A 23,187-nucleotide genomic window follows, 5' to 3' on the forward strand; every position below is an offset into this window, starting at 1 on the left:
GTTGGAAGACTCACGTTTCCCTATTTTGCAACTTATTACAATAGTATAGTAATCAACATTGTGGTACTGGCATACGGAGAGATTTATAAGTCAATGGAATAATACTGAGAATCCAGAAATGAACTCTTACACTGATGATCAAATGATTTTCAACATTCCCATTCAATTGGGAAATAATAATAATCTTTCCAGCAAATAGTGATGGGACAACTGGATAGCCACATGCAAAAAAATGAAGCTGTACTCCTACCTCACATTATACAAAAATTAACTCAAAAGGGATCACAAACCTAAATATAAATAAAACTACAAAATTCTTAGAAGAGAATACAGGTGTAGATCTTCATGATTCTGAGTTAGGTAAAACGTTCTCAGATATGATACCTTCCACTTTCAGGGGAAAGTACAAGCAACAGAAAATAGATAAACTGGACTTCATCAAAATTAAAAATCTTTATGTTTATTTTTTAATGTTTACTTTGAGAGGGAGAGCACACACAAGCAGGGGAGGGGCAGAGAGACAGGGAGAGAGAGAACCCAAGCAGGCTCCATGCTTCATGTGGAGCCCAATGTGGGGCTCGATGTCACAATTGTGAGATCATATGACCTGGACCGAAATCAAAACAGTCAGACCTCTAACCGACTGAGCCACCCAGGCACCCCCATAATTTTTATGCTTTAAAGGACACCATCAAGAAACTGAAAAGACAAACCACAGAATGGAGGAAGACATCTGTAAATCATATATCTAATAAGGGACTGGCATCTAGAATACAAAAAGAACTTGGGCTCCTGGGTGGCTCAGTTAGTTAAGCATCCGACTTCAGCTCAGGTCATGATCTCACGGTTCATGGGTTCAAGCCCCACATTGGGCTGTGTGCTGACAGCTCAGAGCCTGGAGCCTGCTTTGGATTCTGTGTCTCCCTCTCTCTTTACCCCTCCCCCGCTTACACTCTGTCTCCCCAAAATAAATAAATGTTGAAAAAAAATTTTAGAATACAAAAACAGAACTTAACAACAAGAAGACAACCCAACTTAAAAATGTGCAAAGGACTTGAATAGATATTTCTCCAAAGATGACATACAATTAGCCAACAAACACATGAAAAGATGCTCAACATCATATTACTGGGAAGTACAAATCAAAACCACAATGAGGTACCACTTCACACTAAGATGCCTATAATCAAGAAGACAGGAGGTGCCTGGATAACTCAGTTGGTTAGGTGTCCAACTCTTGACTTCAGCTAAAGTCACAATCCCAGGGTTGTGGGATTGAGCCCCGCACTGGACTCGGCACTGAGTGAGTATGAAGCCTGCTTAAGGTTCTCTCTCCCTCTGCCCCTCTCCCCACTTGCGTGCTCTTGCTCTCTCTCTAAAAAAAAATTTTAAAAATTTAAAAATTAAAAAAAAAAAGACTGATAATAAGCATTGACAGGGATGTGACAGGGATGTGGAGAAACTGGAACCCTCTTCCATTGCTGATGGGAATGTAAAATTGTTCAGCCACTGTGGAACATAGTTCGATGGTTTCTCAAAAAGTTAAACATAGTTACCAGATGCTAGGTGACCCAGCAATTCCACTCCCAGGTATATTCCCCCAAGAGAAATGAAAACGTAAGTTCACATAAAACTTGTACATGAGTGTTCATCAACAGTGAACCGTGAACAGTGTTCATAAGCAATAGCCAAAAAAGTGGAGACAATTCTAATATCTAACTGGATAAGAAAAATGTGGTATATCCATACAATGAAATATTATCAGGCATAAAAAAGGATGAACCTTGAAAACATGCTAGATGAGGGGCACCTGGGTGGCTCAGTCGGTTAAGCGTCCGACTTCAGCTCAGGTCACGATCTCGCGGTCCGTGGGTTCGAGCCCCGCGTCAGGCTCTGGGCTGATGGCTCAGAGCCTGGAGCCTGCTTCCGATTCTGTGTCTCCCTCTCTCTCTGCCCCTCCCCTGTTCATGCTCTGTCTCTCTCTGTCTCAAAAATAAATAAACGTTAAAAAAAAAAAATTTTAAGAAAACATGCTAGATGAAAGAAATCCATCACAAAAGACCACATATATTGAATGATTCTATTTATATGAAATGTCCACGATAGGCAAATCTACAGAAACAAAAGATTAATGGTTGCCAGGGGCACAGGGAATAGAGAGTGAGTTGCTAATGGGTATGATGCTTCTTTTGGTGGTAACGAAAATGTTCTAAAATGAAAATGAAAATGTACTCTATGAATATATTAAAACCATTAAAGTAGACACTTTAAATGTGTGAATTATATGTGACCTATAGTTATCAAGAAAGCTATTTTTTTTAAAGCAGGTAATAATAAAATTTAGGATAGTTGTTTCTTCTTGGCAGGGCAGATAAGGCACAGAGATGGAATGGGGAGGTGTTTAAGGGCAGCTTCAACAGTGTTGGTTTTATGTTCTATTCCTTAGGCTGCGTTGTGGATACTTTATTATTCTTCATAACCTTCATCACATATCTTTTTACGTATCTCTTAATTAGCTCTGAAGCCTTAGGCAAGTCACTTAGATCTCTCTGAGCTGTAGCTTCCTCCTCTAAAAAAGAGGGACACTATGGTGTACCTTGTTAGGGTTATTCTTTATAAGGCACTCAGGTTTTCTTTCAAGTAGAAGTTATTATAAAATCCAAAGTAAAAATCGGCTACACTCTTACCTCACTAAAATAATCATTGTGCTAGATATCCTTCCAGACTTTCCTGGAACATATGAGTAATTCTTTGTTTTAAGGTGACAATCTTTGACACTGATTTTCACTTAATAAATTGTGAGTATCTTTCAAAGATAACTAGTCTACTATTCACAGACATTTAGGTCGCTTTCCTTATAAATATATCTTTGCATCTATAACCTCAATGATTTCTCACACAAAGGGTGTGTGCATTCAATTTTGAGAAACTCCTCTCCCAGGAAGTCTCTAGCCATCTACACTGTCATCAAAAGTTTTGCCCCCACATCAGGGCTCAGTCGAGCTCTGCTCTGAGCATAGGGTCTACTTAGGAGTCTCTCCCTCCATCCCTCTCCTGCTTGCTCATGCACACACGTCTTCTCTCTCTCAAAAAATAAAAATTAAAAAAAAAAGTTTCAGAGTGTTTACTTCACTACATCTGCAATAACTGGAGGAGTTATCACTTACTTTAAAATGTCAATCTAACAAGTTAAGAGTGATATCCTATTTCTGCATTTCTTTATTAATGAAAATGAGAGTCTTTTAAAAATATTTTTAAACCAATTTTATTTCTTCTGCAAATAGCCCATTCTCTAGCTTTTGCCCATTTTCAGTTAGGGTATTCACCCTTACTTCTTGTTGATTTTAAAAGATCTTTTTTTTTTTTTAATGTTCATTTTGAGAGAGAGACAGAGACAGAGCATGAGTGGGGGAGGGGCAGAGAGAGAGGGAGAGAGAGTCCGAAGCAGGCTCCAGGCTCTGAGCTGTCAGCAGAGTCTGACGCAGGGCTAGAACCCATGAACCGTAAGATCATGACCTGAGCCGAAGTTGGACACTTAACCGACTGGGCCACCCAGGTGCCCCAAGATTTTAAGAGCTGTTTAAGTATTAAAGACACTAACTTTTAGGGGCACCTGGGTGGCTCAGTCGATTGAGCATCCAACTTCGGCTCAGGTCATGATCTCACGGTTCATGGGTTCGAGCCCCGCGTCAGGCTCTGTGCTGATAGCTCAGAGCCTGGACCCTGCTTCAGATTCTGCGTCTCCCTCTCTCTGACCCTCCCCCGTTCATGCTCTGTCTCTCTCTGTCTCAAAAATAAATAAACGTTAAAAAAATTTTTTTTTAAATAAACATTAAAAAACAATTTTTTTAAAAGATACTAACTTTTGTCTTTCATACGTGTTGCCAATATTTCTCCATGTCTCCCCTGGCTTGTGTATTTTTTTCTTTTAGGCTTTTTTATGTTGTATTTTACCAAACACACATCTTAAATATCTACACAAACAAATCTGATATTTTTCTTGCTTTGACATCAAAGTAATAAGTCTTTCCCTCCAAGATGATAAAAATAGTTATCCATATTTTCTTCTTTTTTTTGGCTTTCTTTTTTTTTACATTTAAACCTTTAATCCACTTGGGACTTTTTGTACATGATGAATACAGACCCAACTTCATCCCTCCCCACCACTAGTTAAACATCCCAACAAAGATTTAATAAACCAGTGGTGTGCTAGAGCTGGTTCATACTGGCTCCTGAGAGATTATTACATTTTCTGGCATTTTGCAAGCTGACTGTGAAACACAGGCATTATTAAAAGTTAAATTATACAAACTTAGAATGAAATAAATCATTACTAAAAGAAAGGTAACAAATACTCAGAAATCATTGCTTCCTAATTATTTTAAATGACTTATGCTTGTAAGATTAACATCTACTTTATCTGTAGGGTAAAAATACTTTATAATGGTGTGCTACTATATTTCTTTTTCCAATTCAAGCGTTGATGACTTCACATTGGTTGCTTGAAACTGGCCATTATAGGAGTATTTACACCACAGGAACTGGGCAGCCCCTACAAACCAGGGCCATTTTATTTTCCAGAGACCCTGTGAAACATATACCAGCACACCACTGAAATAAGCCATTCTTTCTCACTAATTTTATTTTTTTAAGTTTATTTTGAGAGAGAGAGAGAGAGAACACGCACCCACGCACGTGGAAGAAGGGCACAGAGGGAGACAGAATCTCAAGCAGGCTTCACGGCACAGCCCAGAGCCCAAATGGGGTCTTATCGCACAACCATGAGATCAGGACCTGTGCTGAAACCTAGAGTGGGCCACTTAACCAACTTAACCATGCAGGCACCCCTCTCACTAATTTTAAAAAGGATGGCTCGTACATACTAATCTGTCATTTATTCATAAGTTTATAGAACAGAATGTAGAGCTTAGAATTGCCTGTATTTTTTTTTTCTGCATGCATTTTTTTTTTCCCCAGCATCGCAGAGGGCTTTGGTATTTTGATGTAAGAGATGAGACTTTAGACATAGTTTCTATTTTTCTAACATGAGGTCACAGTTCTGTACTGAGAATGTATTTTACCTAAACAATTCAAAAGCATTCTTAACTTAAAAGTAGATTATAGAAAGCAGCAGCAAAACAAGGACTATTTGAGGGATAGTTGGTTACCGTATATTATTTTTAGATTAGGGCTCTTTACTCTTAAAAAAAGAAATCCAAACACCACAAAAAACAAAATCACCATCAAGGGGTAGTCTGAATGCCACTCTAAGTGTTCCCTCATCAAAATTCCTGTGTTGCATGAGGAAGTAGGGCTGTACATAATGGCAAAAGGGTCAGTGATACTCTTCTTTGTGACAGTCACCATCCCATCAAACTTAGCATTAGCAACTTTCAATGTAACAAAGAACAGTTAAGTACCCACCCATGACCATATTCCGCTCTGCAGATACAAATGAGACATGGCCCCAGCCTTCGAAACTCATTATTTTCAGTGTATCAGTGGGTAGAAAATGTGTCAGAGAGTGCTTATAAGCATTTGCTTTTATTAGCATCGAGAGGGGAAGCGAGACAGAAACAGATGATTTTGATTTGTCTTCTAAGAAACAAGCATCTACTTTAAGAGGAAAAAAAAAATCAAGGGCTAAAAACTAGTTATTTAAAGTTTTTCCACCTACAGAGAGAAGCTGATACATGCTGATAACCAGATCTTCAGCATCTACACCAGTTAAACATCATAGTGTCCCTATTTTAAATGTCTTTACTGCTGAGGTACTTTAAGAAGTCAATGACTTATTTGCAGATACTGACATCAACTGTACCAAGTAAACCAATATCTGCTGCCTATATATTTCCTTACCTGTCACAAGCCATTTAGATTTAAAACTCCAGCTACTTCATTCTAGGTGTTTACGTTATGAAACTATGTAATACTGGGTAGACTCAATAAAATAACGGCTTTTTGCACATAAACCGAAAGACTTCACTTTTAAAGACTTGTCACTTGGTTTCTAGTAAGCATAATATCTTATATTGTAGCCGAGGGAGCAAACACAGCAGCTGCCCTATTCATAGACACAGTTGCGCCTTGATATACACAGAGCAAGGATTTTAACCATTTCCAATCACTAATATCTTAGACTTTAAAATCTATTTCTTAGGGATTTGTGCTATATATAGAAATAATCATTACCCTTTGGGAAACAATGGCTCATTTACTGAAAATGAGTTTAACAAAGGAATTATTTGCTACTGAAAAATACAGAGCAGTGAATTGGGTGACACAAATCACAGCATCATCAGCTCATGTGACTATCAGGGTAATTTACTTAGGAAAAAAAAAAACTACAGCAACTTAAATTTTAGCTTCAACAATGTAATATCCTCAATCACGTCCTCTGTCACAAAATTGTGAAACCAGAGATTAGGTTATTGTGAAAATGTCCCTTTACTCCCAAACTGAGATAAGTATCACAAAAAAAGAAAAACTTTGCAGAATGGAATATTTCTATCCTGCCTGAAGCCTAGTTTTGACTGGTATATGTTTCAGCTACACATTTGATTCACACTGAATTTTCTTTTAAGTATTAGGAGAATAAATAGCATTCCAAAAGTCACAAGCTTGAAAACCTCCAGTTCCTTCTCTGGTTGGGAGAGCTTACAAAACTTAATACATGGAGCAGCAAGCAACTTGATGCAGTGACCATAAATTTCTTAACACTGTAAGTCTAAATTTAATCAAAACCCAATCTCAGCAAATTCTGTAGAAATAGCCTCCAACTAGATAAAGCAAAAGTCACAAAATGTTAATCTAGAAGAATGGTTTATGGGTATATATCATTATACAATTCTTTCCAATTCCCCGAGGTTTGAAATTTTTCAAAAAATAAAAGAGGGGGACATGATATTCTCAAGGCAAATATACAACATAATTACATCTATCATGAAAAGATCGAGTTGTTTTCCACCAAAAGGCTTGTGGCTCATGACATTAAACTTTTACCAGAAACCTTAGAGTCACCGGCACACAAAAAGCAACCAATGGAGTACTCTATTTTTTTTCAGAAGCACTGTTCTTGGTTTCATTCACAGAGTTTTTGTTTTTTATTTGTTTTGTTTTGCTTTTACAAGAACACCTCCTCCAGTTTCAATGGGCATTAAGGTGAACAGGTATTACTGGTAAAGCAGCAAAAGAGCAAAGGTTCTGGCTCAGCCTCTAACTAGCTGTGTGACCTTGAACAAATCTCTTAGCTTCCCTGGGTCTCAATTTTCCCGTTTATAAAATGAGGCAGTTACTCTAGATGCATTCTAAAGTATCCTCCAACTGTCTAGTTCCTTTCAAGATAGAGCTCTAGGATTGTGAGAATGAAAAAATTAGTCCTACCACCCCCCCCCCCCCAATAAGGCCAAAATCTTTGTAATGTTAGTGAAACAAACGGGATACAAAATTGTAAATACCCAATGCAATCATGATTCCAACTCATAATATTACAAACACACGCATTCCAGGTAAATAGTTGGGGGAAAAAATACACCAAATGCTGTCAGTGGCTATCTGAGTTGTAGGTTATTTTTCAAGTTTCCTATAATAAACATATTACTTTGATAATGGGGTGGGAAGAGGAAGTTAAAGAGAAAGGGGGGGAAAAGAGAAAGGAAAAACCTTCCTTTTATGTGCTAAAGAAAATTTTACATTTGGAAGGCATTCTACAACTTGAATGAATTTTTCAAAAACTGTTGGAGCTAATCAGAAAAAAAAAAAAAAAAATTTCTGCAGTAGTCACACACCTAAGACCTATCAACAGCCCGACAAAAGCTGTTAGTTATTTGCCCTAAATTAATAAGCTTTCAGAAGGGGCTCTATTTTTTCACTCAAACTGGTAATAATAATAATAATAATGATAGTCAATATTTACATAGGGCCAAGCACAGTTCTATGACTACATATACCTTGATTCACTTAATCTATAGAACAACCCCTATGAAATACATATACTATTACTATCCCCATTTTACACACTATGACCAAGAGGCACTCAGAGGTTAAATAATTAGCCCACAGCTAGGAAGAGGGCAGAGTCAAGATTTAAATCCAGACTGTAATCATAGCACTGGCTCTTAACTACCAACCCATACAGTCCCTTTGTACTTAAATCCTGTCCTCCTCTGCTCATTCTTTAACTGCTTTTGTTCTCAAAGTTCTTCTGGACTACTTTTCTGTAAACCGAAAAGGAAGAATATGGAAGCACTGGGATAAAAAGACTGGCCACACTTTTAATTTGCTAGCTTAAAATTATGATTCATTTCAAAATCATTACTTCAAAGCTACAAGGAGTATAATTTAATCTCCATACATATCACTACGTAAATAATACTGTCACATCTGAGGAATTAAAAAGCATTAATTGCTAAGATTAATATTGGAATTTGTTATTTGGAAATACCCTTTTAATACCAGGAAGGTGCTTTATTGATTGACATTACTTGTCCTCAGGAATCTTCTGGGAAAAGAGCCCCTAAAACTAACTGTTGTACCTTTCTAAAATTTCTAACATATTGAAATGTTATTTTAAAACACTTGTAATTAGTTATTTTGATTTTTAAGAGAATACACATCAATATTTTGAACACTGGCTTTGATACACACCCAGTTAACTTCACAATAACCCAATTACTGTAACATGCAGAACCTGGGAAAAGGAAAACAGAAGAGGCCAACCAATTAAACATGGTTGAAGGTTCTCATCTAATTCTCTCAGGCGATTCAAACCCAAACCAAGTATATATGTGTCCCTTTTTCTGCACAGTATCCACATTACTTGCCAATTTTTATGGCTTCTGGATTACTCTGAATAAAGCTCAATTTTCCCCACATCTGTATTATTAAATTTTTAGCCCTGTCAAGCTAAATACAGAAATCAATAGTTTCCTATTTTAAACAACTAAAATGAGAGGGAAGTGGAGAAGAAAGGGGGGGAAAAAAAAAAAACTTTGCACCAGGCTGCCTGTTAACTTAGATGTGCAATGAGATAATCACCCGATAATTGCACCCTTTGGGTACTTCTGTACTGGTAAGATAATAAAGTGAAATAAAGTCACCTGGTTTACTTCAATTTACTTACACAATTTGCAAATCTACAGCTCTCTGCCATGGTACATTAAGAAAATTAGCATGTAAGAAAAATCACCTGCTTATGTAAATTGGAGGATGGTTTTTATCCATGCAGACAGAAAAAAAAAAAAATAGCTGCAATCTGGGTCAAATGACTAATTTTATCTATTTGTTCAAATGTCTCTCTTCACCTTTTCTCTGTAGCTCAGAGCAGGAATTTTAGGTCAAGGAAAGGATAAACAAAAAGTTTCTGTGTTGTCCATTCCGCTGTTAGGTGTTTGCTGCCTGACACTACTGAGCCTTATACTATTTAAATTGAAAACAAGACTTGAGAACTTTATCTAGATAACAAAACCACAACACTGAGAGAGGAAAGAAATCAATGGGGGATATCTGATCTAACCGGGAAGGAAAGCAAACATGGCAAGGATCAGGTACCAATTTTACCTTTCTGCTACCTTAGGCAAACAAGGGTTCAGAAAAGAAAAGGAAAATACTCCCAATAATTCAGGGCAGTTAGGACAACTTCTCTATGGAGAACATTATTCCACTTTGTTCTATGAACGCACCTGGTCAAGATCTTCTGAGTCTGATATAAGTTAGATGAATGAATTCTTGGTAATTAATGACTGCCTTCCCAGCATCCATTGCTGGAATTCATCACTCCCATTTATAACTGACTCCATCTCCAGGTCCAGAGTGGACCTGATTGCTCCAAAAGTAATCCTATCTCTACAGACGACGACTGGTTCAGAAATCAGTATACAACAATAAAGGCCAAAGAGACTCTAAAACTGTGCTGGTCAATAAGGTAGCCAGTACACTTTGGCGGGGGGGGGGGAGAAGAATGTAAAATACCTAATTAATAATTTTTATAGTAATAACATGTTGAAATTACAATACTTTGGATACATGGAATAAAAATATATTACTAAAACTAATTTCACCTGTTTCTTTTCACATTTTTTAATATGGTTACTAGAACATTAAAATCACATATGTGGCTTAAATTATATATCTACTGGATAGTGCTGCTGGTTTGTTGAGGGCTCTGAAAATGCTCCCTTCCTATTGTGGAAGAGCTTTAGGAAGGCACGCTCCTGCTCTATCTCTGGGCATTGTAAATTGCCCTAGACGGCTAGGGCCTTAAAGCTGTGACACAGCTCATTTTGTGGGAGGTTAATCTGCAAACTAGTAAATTCCCTAGCCAAATTCAGAATTTAAAAAGAGATTCCTAAAAACAAAACATTGTAAACCAACTTGCTAATGTAAGCACTGACTCCCAAATCATTTTACCTGATTACTCACACACACACAAAAAGACAAAATATTTAATATTAGATTTTATTTAAAATTTTAAAAATCACTCCAAATATTTAGGAAAGCAAGAAAATCTAAAACAGTAAAAGGTAAAGTATTACCAGAAAAACAGTATCAAATTTACATTCAGGAAGGAATCGATTGCCCATTTGCAAATAGGTAGGCTCTTCATAACTAAATATGTACAATCCTTACCAATGTCAATGAAAGAAAATAAATCTCTTGAACAGCTGCACATTTAAAATCTGAAATTTTAAATTTGAAAACTCCATGAAAGTTACCACATGGGAATAGGGTTACATTTATCTCATTCTTCCTTTAAACAATTTTAGAAGCTATCCAACATCTGTACTCCTGAAAAAAGTTGTCATATGGTCACTAGCAGGTTGGACTTTCCCAAAAACAAAGCCATGATGCTTTATAAACATTGACACAATTGTATTAGAGAAACTTAGGAAACACAGGATTTTATAAATGAGGAACCAAAGACCCAGAAAATTTAAATAACTTCATCAAGGTCATAGGGTTGTTGGTAGCAAGGCAGGACCAGTATCTTGTCTCCTAACAAGTTTAGTTGAGTACTCTGTTACCCTCTCATTAAAAAAATTCTCCCGAGGAAATGGCACCTTGAACATGATAAACATCAAGTTCTATGGTTTACTAAACTAGAAATAAAAACTTGGGATTTGGGAGAATTTTATTAATGATAAAACAAAGTGCTGCTAATATTTAAGACATTCTTTAGAATCAAATATATACATTTCATGTATACATGAGAGAGAAAAAAAAAATCACACACATTCTCAAATGTGTGTGTTCTACCTGCTAAATTCAATAGCCTTTTCTCCACCCTCATTTTCTTTGACTTTTTTATCTGCACCAAAGATCACTCCCATCTTCCTAACAATCTTCTGCCATGCACAAGTAGTCAATCACTATGAACACATTTTCCTATCTGACTGCCCTTTAGTTTTGCCTCCAATAATTTCTTCCACCTACAACTGAGAACATTCCCCAAGGCTCAGGCCTCAGCTATCTCCACTCTTTTATATACATAGATATAAATATCTGAACAAGTCTCTCTCTTAAAAACTTTCCACAGTTGCCATTCCCAGTGTTTCAACTTTATTTCATTACCCGCCCCAAAGGAGCCTTTTCAGACATTTTTCCCCGAGACTCCTCATGAAATTTTAATACTATAGATAAGCTATATATTTATATATGTGCTTTACTCATGAAAAGAGTAAGATTTTGCCCCTCTCCCAGTACCAGTGGGATCTCTTCAGCAGAACACTCCAATTTTAGGGTCTAGCTCTACTTTGTCTCCCTCTACCCTATCACCTCCCACCTCCCCACTACACTTTATATTTCAGCAACTCCAGCCCTACGGTCTCCTGCATATAAGCCCAACTATCTAGAATGCCCTTCATCATTAGCTGACTCTTATTCTTAAAACTCAGTGGAGGTATTACCTCTTGTAGAAAGCATTCATGCCTTCCAGAGAAATCCCTCCTCTATGTTTCCATAATATGCAGGGAATATCTCTATTGCTGCATTGATGGCAATGAATTATAATCATCCATTTACAAGTCTCTCTCCCCCACTAGATCATAATCTTCTTTAAATCCCTAACATCCAGCACAGGGCCTGGGAAATAGTCAATAACCAATAAATATTACTGTGAGAACAAGTGAAAATACATCTTTATGTTTTTATTTAATGATTTCAAATTTAGTTTCAACTCTCCATCAAGACTCCCTGAAAGCAGGGATATATTATTTTGCACACTGTTTACTTAACTGTAAGCTCCTTCAGGGCAGTATCATGACTTAAACATCTCTGTATCCCAGTACAAGCACAGGACAGATAACAGCAGAAGCTTGACAGTTTGCAAAATTGTTTGTAGAATTAAATATCCTCATTATTACCTACAATAGTTCTGGTCCACTGCAGCAGGTTGACAATAAAAAACACACTGACTAGTGAGTTCCAACAATGTCAAAACCTTCTGATAGTAGATATAATTCAATTAGTCAAACTAATTCAAAACACCGATACGAAACTAGGTTTAGATAAAGACTGCCAATCATAATCAATGACAGACATCACTGTACACACTCCCTCTACTCACACCATTGTAATTAACTGTTAAAGTGCAACTCAATATTGTTTCCTTAGTTTCCTTTTCATAATGCCAGAGTGCTAAAATTTTTTCTAATGTCTTCTGGCTAGGTACCTTAGAACTACCAACTAAGTCTATGATGATGTGTCACATGCTTATTGACAGTATCACAACTGTTGCCTCAGGCACTCTCTGTATTACCCCTAAGCAACAATTGGATCAAACTGACAAACTGTGTTAGGAAATCGTTGTTGATCTGCATTAGATGACCCAATCAACAAATAATTCACTGGACTACTGTGGATGCACAGGGAATCAAAAGTAAAACCCAGGGGCAACTGGGTGGCTCAGTAGGCTGGGCATTGGACTCTTGATTTTAGCTCAGGTCATAATCTCATGATTGGTGGGATGAAGCCCTGTGTTGGGCTCTGCCATGACACCGTGGAGCCTGACTTCAGATTCTCTTTCTCTCTCTCTCTCTCTCTCAAAATAAACAAACTTTTTTTTTTTTTTTTTTTTTTTTTAAGTAAAACCCCAAAACAACTTTATAATGAAAGAGCTTCTGGGGTGCCTGGGTGGCGCAGTCGGTTAAGCATCCGACTTCAGCCAGGTCACGATCTCGCGGTCCGTGAGTTCGAGCCCCGCGTCAGGCTCTGGGCTGATGGCTCAGAGACTGGAGCCTGTTTCCGATTCTGTGTCTCCCTCTCTCTCTGCCCCTCCCCTGTTCATGCTCTGTCTCTCTCTGTCCCAAAAATAAATAAAAAACGTTGAAAAAAAAAAATTTTTTTAAAAAAAAAAGAAAGAGCTTCTACCCAGTGACTTCTTTCCATTTGGTTGGATGACAAATGGAAAAGTTTCTTTGGCTTTGACAATTTCCATCAAAGAAATCAGATCGGCATAACAAAGAAACATACATTATGTAAACAATGGATTCTTGAACTGGTAGGACATCAGCAAATCTAATAAAAACCGCCAAGAATAGTCACTCAATTCTACAATACAGAAATCAGGGAAAACTCTCACACTCCAGGTTGTGAAGATAATGAAATATTCCAGAACTCCATTAGAGGACAGCCTTTTATATCATGGAACATTTCTACAATTGTCCATGCTTTGAGGGTAAAGCTCCAGGAACCCCAGAACTTAGATTCAAACATATATTCGGTTAATACATTTTGCAAATATTCTTCTTCTGGCAAGCATATGAAGAGTAACTTTATCTACCCCCATTTCTTTTCCAGGACATGCACCAGTGGTACTGAGTGATGGCTAAAAAAGTTACATGTGAGTTTGAGGGATATTGCCGTTTTAGCTAGTTTGAAAAGGCAATTCTTTCTGAAATGTTTTTTTCTTAATAAAATATCTTTATCTTCTTTCCTTCTAAGCTAATAATCAATGGTGTAACATAAAATTTCTGCCCAAGAATAAAACGAGTTTCTTTTGTTGTGTTGTGAATAAAACAAATGAGTTCTTTTGTTGTGTTGTGGTTTTGTTTTATTTTTGGTTTCTGAATATAATTTGGAAAAATCTTGTCAGGAGTCTAACCACAAAATGACTTCCAATGTTACAATGCCATGGAGTTTGTATCACCAAGAAACCAGTTCAGTATCATTAGACTGTATTACTTTTATTCTCTCTCTTTGCTTTCTCTACTTTATGACCAAGAACCTGCAGTTTCTAAAAGTAAGTTCGTTTGTAGTTAAAATTAACAATATAGATTTCCACATTTCTAGTTTCACACGGATGCTTTGTTATGTCTAGAAGAGCAACCGTTTCCTTTTTATGGTGCAGGCACTGCTTCTTCAAAGCTCTTTTCACAAAGCAGCGCCCCCCCCCCCCCAAAGAATCCAGCTGTGGCAGTTAATCCTGGCTGTTAGAAAAACTTCTCAATACTACAAATTCTTAACCTGTAAAACACAGTTAATAACAGAATACACTTCAGTATGCTCTTTCTGATGCACATAACTCCAGGATTTTCCCCAAACATATCCCAAAGCATTCCCCATTTTTCTAAATTCAAGTTGGCTGTTTGAGGAGTAAAAAAGTACCACGGAAAACATCAGAAAAAAAATGGTACCTCTAATTTTCACAAGATGAGCAAGCTAGACAGTATCTGCCATGCATGAGGATTTACACTGAATAATTTTTCATTAAATCGCACATATTTCCCCCACCTCACTAGGATCTTCTTTAACAATTCACACTCTTTCATCCAAACACAAGTAAAATGAGCTTCCACTAAAGCTGAACTTTGACGATAAGGATATCCTTCATTTGTTACATTCTGAGAAGAAAAAATTAATTTCCTTCCCACAATGTAAATCCAGAACACTTTCTAAAACAGTGCAGATGAACTGACTAGAACACCTACCAAGTCCACACAAACATGTATTTTATATATATTTTAATGTGTTTGTTTTAAATTATTAATAGCACATATATAGCATATAGCACAACTAAGGGGACACTTTATGGTATCTGAAGTCATGCCTCCAAAAAATAGTCTGCACGTTGTGATTTCACTTGATAAACCTGGCCATATACGAAGCCACTTCTGCATACATTAACACAACAGTTTTTTCTACCAACAATAACTACAAAAACAGCCTTCATTGAGTGCTTACTGTATGCTAGACAGTGTAATCATTGGTTTACAAAGATTACCACATTTTTACCGATCCTCCTTGGTGAGGTGCTATTATTATCCTCATTTTATAATGAGGAATAGAGAGGTTAAACAACTTAAGAGACACAGCTGGTAAGTAACTAAGTATCACTACAGTGATGCTTAAGTTTTGAAAGACTTACATAAAAGTAACTCGCTGAAAGAATTAGAATAATAAAATTCAAATTTCTCCAACTTTACTTGGAGTACAAAGGCAACAGACCAAATGAATCCTAAGGTATTTGATCTTTCAATTAATCACATCAGTTAAAAACCAAAACACTACTAATATTCTACGTAGAAGCTTTTCCCAGACTCATTATCAAGGTGGCACTATGTGCCATTAAGTCAATCAAAATTTCTGGTTGTCAATGTCAAACTGCCTGGGTGTAGCAGTCTTCAAACTTCCCTCATGTGGTCAACTTCCTCCAACTCTCAAAAATATGCACTTCATAAGCCCCTGAAGCTTTATGCTGTAATACTTTGTCCCGAGGTTGTCACAATTTTAAGCACTGCATATTCACTTTCCTCTGGCAAATGTGAACTACCAACAAATAGATATTAACATTATCCTCACCAAATGACTGAGGTTTCCGTTTGTGGGTTATTTTGTGTTTCAGTTTTGCATTATGAAAATGTCCAAATGGACATTTGGAGCCTTGACGTGTGATAAAGAAGGTCAAATTATATATGATGCTTTGATGACCCATGAACAACATTCTATCATTAGAATGAATGTATCTCAGGCTACCCCATGACCATATTACCACGTAAACTGGAACCCTTACTTTGAGATAAAACACAGCAGACAGTCGTTAATGAAACCTTAATTGAATTGTCAAAGCACCATCTTTACCAGCAAGCAAATAGGTAATTCACTACTTTTACACAACTGTCCAATACTGATAAGTTATTCCACTAGTTAAATTCAGCTCAGAGATAAATCAAGGCTGGTAGACTAAACTGTTCAGTTATAAATCTGACTGGTAAAATGCTATACCACTTCCACAAATATCTTGCTGTGTGTGTCTACATACAGGAGAAACAATATTGTTCAAAATTACATGCAATGTTTTCAGACATCAGTCAGTAATTTGGGGTGCATGTTCAGAAAAAGATATGAGAGCAGATACAGTGTCCTTTTGTGTGAGATGCCAGAAGAAAAATGCTTGCAAAATGCGTTAAATATATTAGAGAGGCACCTGGGTGGCTCACAGTTAAGCGTCCGACTTTGGCTCAGGTCATGATCTCGCGGTTCGTGAGTTTGAGCCCCAAGTCGGGCTCTGTGATGACACCTCAGAGCCTGGAACCTGCTTCAGACTCTGTGTCTCCCTCTCTCTCTGCTCCTCCCTCTCAAAAATAAATAGACATTAAAAAAAAATTTTTTTAATATATTTGAATCTAAGTAAATCTTATGATGCCCAAGTAGTTATATGTTTTAATCAAATGATGTATCAATGGGAAAATATTTTTATGTCCCATTTTAATCATTTTAGAAAACAGTTTCAGGTTCATTAGATATTTTTTGAATTAAAAAAAAATTCTGGTCTAGTTAGTTAAAAAGTAAAAAATCTTACTAATATCTTTAGCTTGGGTTTCAGAATACTAGTGCGATTCACTCTGGTCTGGTATTCAAATCTCTAGTTTTAACAACTTTACCCAGGTCATACACGTGGCAGTTACGTTCCAAATATAATAAGCAATTCAGACAACAGGTCATCAATATGTAAATATGAAAACAGAAAATCATTTGCATACTAAAACACACACCTGGAACTCTTCCTTTTTTTCATTCTGAATTGTACTTCACTTGTAACAACTGAGTGGAAACACTCAATGCAGCTAACCAGACAAACTTGGTTAAAGAAAGAAGGACCTGACCCGGGAATCAAGTAATCAAGCAGCGAACATGCCACAGCCCTGTGCAAAGTGCCGCGGAGGAAAAGAAGTACCCTGGTAGGCACAGTCCGTATCCTCGAGGGGCTTACGAATGTAGTGAGACAAGGCAAACACAAAACAACTGGTATACAATAGAAGATGGTGTACAGAATGAGGTACTCATCAAGTACGGGCAGCCAACTCTGTCGGTGACAGAAGGCGTTCAATCAATGACAGAATCTAGAATGGACTCAAATCAAAAACATTCAGTTTTTCATACATATGTAACTCAGAACAGCCTCTACCAGAATGTCTGCTATGGAAGATATTTCAGCATTCCCAGTTCCTCACCTTCCTCCCCTAAAAAAAAAAAAATCTTTTCCTTTAGCCCTGACTTGAAGTGAAAACTCTACAAGTCACATCACCATTTGAGAGAAATGTAGAACCGTCTTTAGAATGTAGTCAAGAATGCTGCAATCCACTTCCCTTTCAGTATCTCTAGTTCTTAACACTGTATACAACGTTTAAATAAGAGAGAGCATCCAGGTCTAAGAAAATCCAAACAAAGTCCAGGAAATCAATGACAAAATTTAAAGCAAGGAACCACCTTGTCCCGGGCCACACACCCTGCCCCCCCAGGTCCCACACCTCTGAAATCCTCAAGGGTTAGGCAAGGAATGGAAGTTCACGGTGCAATCCCTGGGGATAGGATACGGTGCAATCCGTGGGGACAGGATACGAAAGAGAAGGCAGGAGCAGACCGGTCCCTGAGCAGAGCGACTGAAGAGACACCATTACTGGCTACACTCTTTCCCACCAGGAATCGCATACACCTTGGAGAAGGGAGCACTGCAGCAGCAACCTCCTTGGAGAGCTAGCTGGGAAAACACTGGACCCTACTAGTTTAAAAAAAAAACAGATCACTTAGTAGCCTAGATTATAAAATGTGAACTATAAATAAAGATGACCAGATACAATGCAAACATGATTCTCACGTCAATTATAGCGTGAAAAACAATGACAAAAGGAGACATTTACCAGGCTAGTTCCAAAGAGTTCATTTTCCTGTAGCGATGGGGGCTTTTCTAGACATTAACAACCATCTATTTTTGAACGCACTGAAAACATCAATTCATCTGTCCACACCAGAATACTTAATCCTTGAGAAAAAAATTCTGTTTGTTCTAGTTTTGACAGCAACAGGGCCTACAACGATAAATTCATTTTATTACAAACTACTAATCTTCCTAAGAAGAGTAAATAGACAAAATGTTGCATCTAAGAAGCGCTTAGACTTTTTCAAACATCCTAGCACTAGCAAAAGTAGAGCAGTTTCCTATGTTTGAAAAGTATACTTCCTACTACGGCAACCAACCAAGGGATAACAGCAACTTAAGAGGCACTAAATGACACTAAACGACACTAAAACATTACACTGAATGTGGGCCACGGCATAGCTACAGTCTACTGACCTCATTTGTGGTACTCATGTGTGATGCTATATTTAATGCATTCTTATCAAAAAAGCTAAAGCTACATACTTCCCAACTGCAGCTTTAGGGTTTAAAATAAACTACTCAAGCAAGGGCTTAACTGGTTCAAGTATGAACTCTATCTTCCTTCTGGGGATCAAGATTACAAATCAAAGAATGAAAAGACAAAAAGGGACATCAAAGTAGTTATGCAAACTCTAACCCAATGACAAGACTAAGATTAAGGAATCAAAGGTGGGGTCACTGGTGACATCCGCTGCAATCAGGCAACCGATTCAAACTAAATCAAACCTAAGAGATGACCAAGGTCTGTAGGGATACACGCTTCACACATTCATCTATTGATCCTACATCCGGTGGCTCGGTTAGGTTCTAAACAGAAAGTCTGGTAGACGGCAAACGTGTGTTACTCATCAGAGGGCGTTCTACCAAAACGCGCCAGGACTCAAAAGCACAAACTCGGACAGCCAACACGTTGGGCCTCTTCACCGGTGGCGGTGGCTTCCTACAGCTGAGTCGCTCCGCGGTTGGTCACCATGGTGGAAGCCATGGCGGATGGCTCGCCCAACCTCAACGTGAGAAGAAACCACGAGAAGTCGTGTTTTTCTGTGGATACTCACCAGACAACACCAAAGGCTCCATATCCAATAGGTCTATCCGGCTCAATATCCAGCTGCTGTTGTGGATGATGCGAGTGTTGATGGTGGTGCGCCTTAACTGTGGCAGCTGCGGCAGCCTGTACCTGAGCTGGGGCTGCTGCAGCTGGTCCAGGAGCCTGACCCGGTGCCGGTGATGGGAAATATGGCTGTTGTTGCCCAGGGTTTAACATGGCTGCAGCTGCGGCCGCTGCTGCGGCCGCCGCAGCTGCCGAAGAGGTATGCTGCTGGACAGGGTGTACAGCAGCCGCCGACCCCGGATGAAGATGGTGTTGAGGGTGGTGGTGGTGGTGAAGGTGAGGAGGAGGGAGGTGTGGAAGGTGGTGGTGATGGTGGTGGTGGTGACCTGCTGCTGCTGCAGATGTGCCGCCATTGTAAGCCGCCATCATTTTTGCGTTGGCTCTTGCGCCACAAAGAGACATTCAAAAAAATGCCCTTTGATTGGAAAGCAAACTGGGTCAAGCTGTCATTTGGCCATTTAAAAATGAAGAACAACCACTCACTCCACCTCAAAAAACATGGAGCGGAAACTGGCTTTAGGTCTTCATCAGTCAATCCAAACAAGTTAGAGGATCTTGGTGTTTAATTTCGGGGTGAGCGTGTGTGGAAGGGTGTGGATTGCCCAAAAAAGAAAAGAAAGGAAAAAAAGAAAAAGAAAAGAAAAAGGAAAAAGGGACCCCTTCCCCCCAGGTTTCCTGCCACAAGTGGGTACTAAAACTCCATCCTTAATTGGGGGGAGGTTCCAACTTTGAATGTGGGAATAAAGGCCAAACCTCCCGACCCCCTGAACTCCACGCACCAAAAGGATCAGGAAACACGCCACCCTTGGAATCTTGTAAGAGGGTTGACTCATCTACCCCTTCCATTCCCACATCCTTTTCTAAACACCTACCACCTCCTCAAAAATACAATTTTAAAAAATTCCAACCACCCCAAATTCAAAAGATGGGGGGAAATTTCCAGGGAAACCAGCTTTCCCCCCCCCTCGAACTCTCAGGCCTTCCTACATCTCCCCCCACTCCTAGTCAGGCTGACCTGATTGGAGGGGGGTACTAAACTTTCCAGAAGAGAAAAGAGCCAGGGAAGGAGGCAGGAGGGATAGGGTGAGCAGAGCAGGCGACAGGGCAGGACGGAGAGGAGAAAGAGAACCGGGGCAAAGTGAAGGTAAGGAGGTGCAGGGAGGAATGAAAGAGAGGTGGGCAGCACTCGGACGCCCAGACAGAGGGAACCGCCCCGGGATGAGGTTAGGGTCCCGGGGCCAAAGAATAGGAGCCCCGGGAGGCGGGCGGGGTGCAGTCGGAAGCGGGCTGACTCCTGCCCCCGCCGCCGGCTGCTTCTGCTGAGGAGGGTTGGGGGGGAGAGCGGGTGGGTCCCCCCGCGCGACGGCCCCCGCAGGGCTCAAGGCTGCTCCGTCTCCCCCCCTCCCCCCCACCCGGCTTCCCGTCCCCGCGGCCGCTTTCTCCTCAGTCGCTGCCGGCCGCTTTCTCCTCAGCCGCCGCCTCCTCCTCAGCCGCCGGTGCCGCCGCGGCCGGACTCACCTCCCCTAGCAAAGCCGGATAGAGCGGAGCCAGCGGCGGACACGCGCAACCAGCCACCGAGGCCCCGCCCCCGCCTCACACTGACCGGCTGCCCTAGCCAATCCACGCCCACCTGTCTGCGTCTGCCTCCAATCCTGGGCCCGGAGCTTCAGACAGGCGCACTGTTCGGCCAGTGGCAACAAGGTGTGGGTCTCCTGGGGAAATCCCGCCCCCGATCCGGGATGGGCAGATAGAAAGACCAATCAAAAGGCAGAGTCTGGCCTGACCGACAAGACTAAAAGCGAATTAAAAACCAAAGATCTCCGTGACATTTTCTTTCGCCTCTCTCCTCTTTTCTTTTTCTTCTTTTATTTTTTTTGGCAGGAGCAGGAAGCTGCGTGCTAATCCCGCCCGCAAAAGCTGGAAGAGAGGGTGGAATAAAAGAACCAATCATGAGCCGGGGACCAAGAACAGAACAACCAATCCTTGGCTTGAAGATGAAGTGGGAAGGGACTGGGGCCAGATAGACACTAGATTTGGCAAATGGAAAAAACGATTGATCTCGGTCCCACCCTTCATGTCTCCTATAGGTCAGGATTGTGGAGAATTCACTGTCGTATCAGCGGCGACCTCTTTGGGGGCGGGGCCAAATAAAGGGGGTGTGGTCTAGGGAAAGGGGGCGGGACTGAGATGAAGAAGGCGGAGTCCCAATCATAGATGGTCCTTTGATACGAGCCATATCCTATCCCTTTTTAAGTCATCAAGTGTGGAGAAGAAATAGGGGGAGCAAAAAGGGATGTCGAACTAACGAAACTCAAGGTCCAAGGTTACTCAACAAGACAGTCACAGAAGAAACTCAGTAGACTGATAGTTCATAGCCTATGGCTGGTCCTCCATGGTTGATTCTGATCTTGGCAAAAAGAGGTGCTGTCTCCAGCGTTCACAACTCCACTCTCCATGGATAATAAGGCTCTCCTTAAATTAAATACAAATTAAATACAAGATATAAATTAAAGCAACAAGAATAATAAACTCAACAACAAAGGTCGTAATTTTCTCCTGTATTTTCTAAGTTTTAGAAAATTGAAATCTTACTAAAATAACCTTTTGCTATCACATAACCTCACTTATTTGAATTTACTTTTCTTTTAAAATATGAAATAATAAGCTTACAGAACCTTGCCCTTATGAAATCTTCACTCAGAACCCTGGAGATCATCTTTGATTTCTCTTTGCCTGCCCCACTCCTTCCCTTCGAATCAATCAGCAAGTCTTAAACACTTTTCTTTTTTTAATGCTTATTTATTTTGAGAGAGAAAAACTGGAGAGGGGCAGAGAGAGAGAGAGAGAGAGAGAGAGAATCCCAAGCAGGCTCTGCACTGTCAGAGCCTGAACTTGGGGTTCAGTCCCACCAACTACGAGACGGTGACCTGAGCTGAAATCAAGAGTTGAAGACTTAATGGACTGAGCCACCCAAGCACCCCAAAGGTCTTTAACACTTTCAAACACTTCTTAACACCCCCCTTTCTCCAATTACCACAATATTACCCCAATTTATGCCACCAGCATCTCTAATTCATCTCCCTGCCTGTAGGCTAGCACACCCCTATTTCATCCTCCACTTAGAGTATAGCAATCTTTTAAAAACACAAGCCTGACTATGCCCCTACCTTTGAAAAAAGTCAATAATAGTTCCACTTGACCTTCTTCGCCCCTTGCTCAATGACCTTAATCTATCACCTCCTTCCTCTATACTTCAGACATTCTGAACTTTCAGTTCCACAAATGGTTTGTTGCTTCCAAACCTTCATGAATATCTTCAGCCCCAAACACTCCCCAACCACCCTTCGCTCTTCTAATATATCGTTCAGATGAATTTTACTTTTCATATGCATTTTACCTTTTTTTTTTTTTTTGGAAAGTTTTTCCCGAGTCTGTTGTAGAGTATGTATCTCTGTTATCTATCTTCATTACACTGCCTCCCTCATAGCAGTGTATGAGAATTCTATATTTTAATTGTTTACTAAGTTTGACCATGCCAGAAAGCATGTCTGTCCCACTCGGTGTTGCATGCCAAGTTCCTGGGGCAGGGTCTAAAAGGTGAAGGCACTTAATGAGGAGTTGCATGAATTTACTGAGTGCAGGAGTAGTGGATACCAATCCAAGCTCTGCCATTTACTAGCTCTGTGACTTATGCAGTTTAAGTAACTTTTCTGAGTCTCAGTTGCCTCAACTGAATATGAAGATAATAATATAGGTGATGTATTTAAAAGTTCTTGGCAAATAGTAAAAGTTCAATGATGTTAATTCTCTTTCCTTGTCCCCACCCTCACATAATATTTGGAATGCCTTTCCAACTTCTCAATGCATTTCAGTCTCCTTCAAAGTGTAGTATACTAGAAGCTTCTTAGAAATGCAAAGTCTC

General features: G+C 39.5%; 1 protein-coding gene and 1 long non-coding RNA gene across 4 annotated transcripts in view; one reads left to right on the top strand and one right to left on the bottom strand.

The window, feature by feature from the left end:
- Nucleotides 1-20,717, bottom strand: part of NLK (nemo like kinase) — a 164,013-nt gene extending 143,296 nt beyond the window's left edge. Inside the window, exon 1 of the mRNA XM_060646753.3 lies at nucleotides 19,210-20,717. Coding sequence (XP_060502736.1) covers nucleotides 19,210-19,667 — 458 coding nt within the window. The 5' untranslated portion in view covers nucleotides 19,668-20,717. The remainder of the gene's footprint in view (nucleotides 1-19,209) is intronic.
- On the top strand, nucleotides 20,319-21,789 carry LOC132687085 (uncharacterized). Of its 3 annotated transcripts, XR_013552047.1 has the most exons (3): nucleotides 20,319-20,409; nucleotides 20,713-20,968; nucleotides 21,147-21,789. It is a non-coding gene; the product is annotated as an uncharacterized LOC132687085 (long non-coding RNA). The 3 variants fall into 3 exon arrangements; XR_013552045.1 differs by lacking the exon at nucleotides 21,147-21,789 and having other exon boundaries at nucleotides 20,713-21,091; XR_013552046.1 differs by lacking the exon at nucleotides 21,147-21,789 and having other exon boundaries at nucleotides 20,322-20,409; nucleotides 20,738-21,091.
- Nucleotides 21,790-23,187: the final 1,398 nt, after the last annotated feature.

Source organism: Panthera onca, chromosome E1, assembly GCF_046562875.1.
Source record: "Panthera onca isolate mPanOnc1 chromosome E1, mPanOnc1 haplotype 2, whole genome shotgun sequence".
Classification (NCBI taxonomy): domain Eukaryota; kingdom Metazoa; phylum Chordata; class Mammalia; order Carnivora; family Felidae; genus Panthera; species Panthera onca.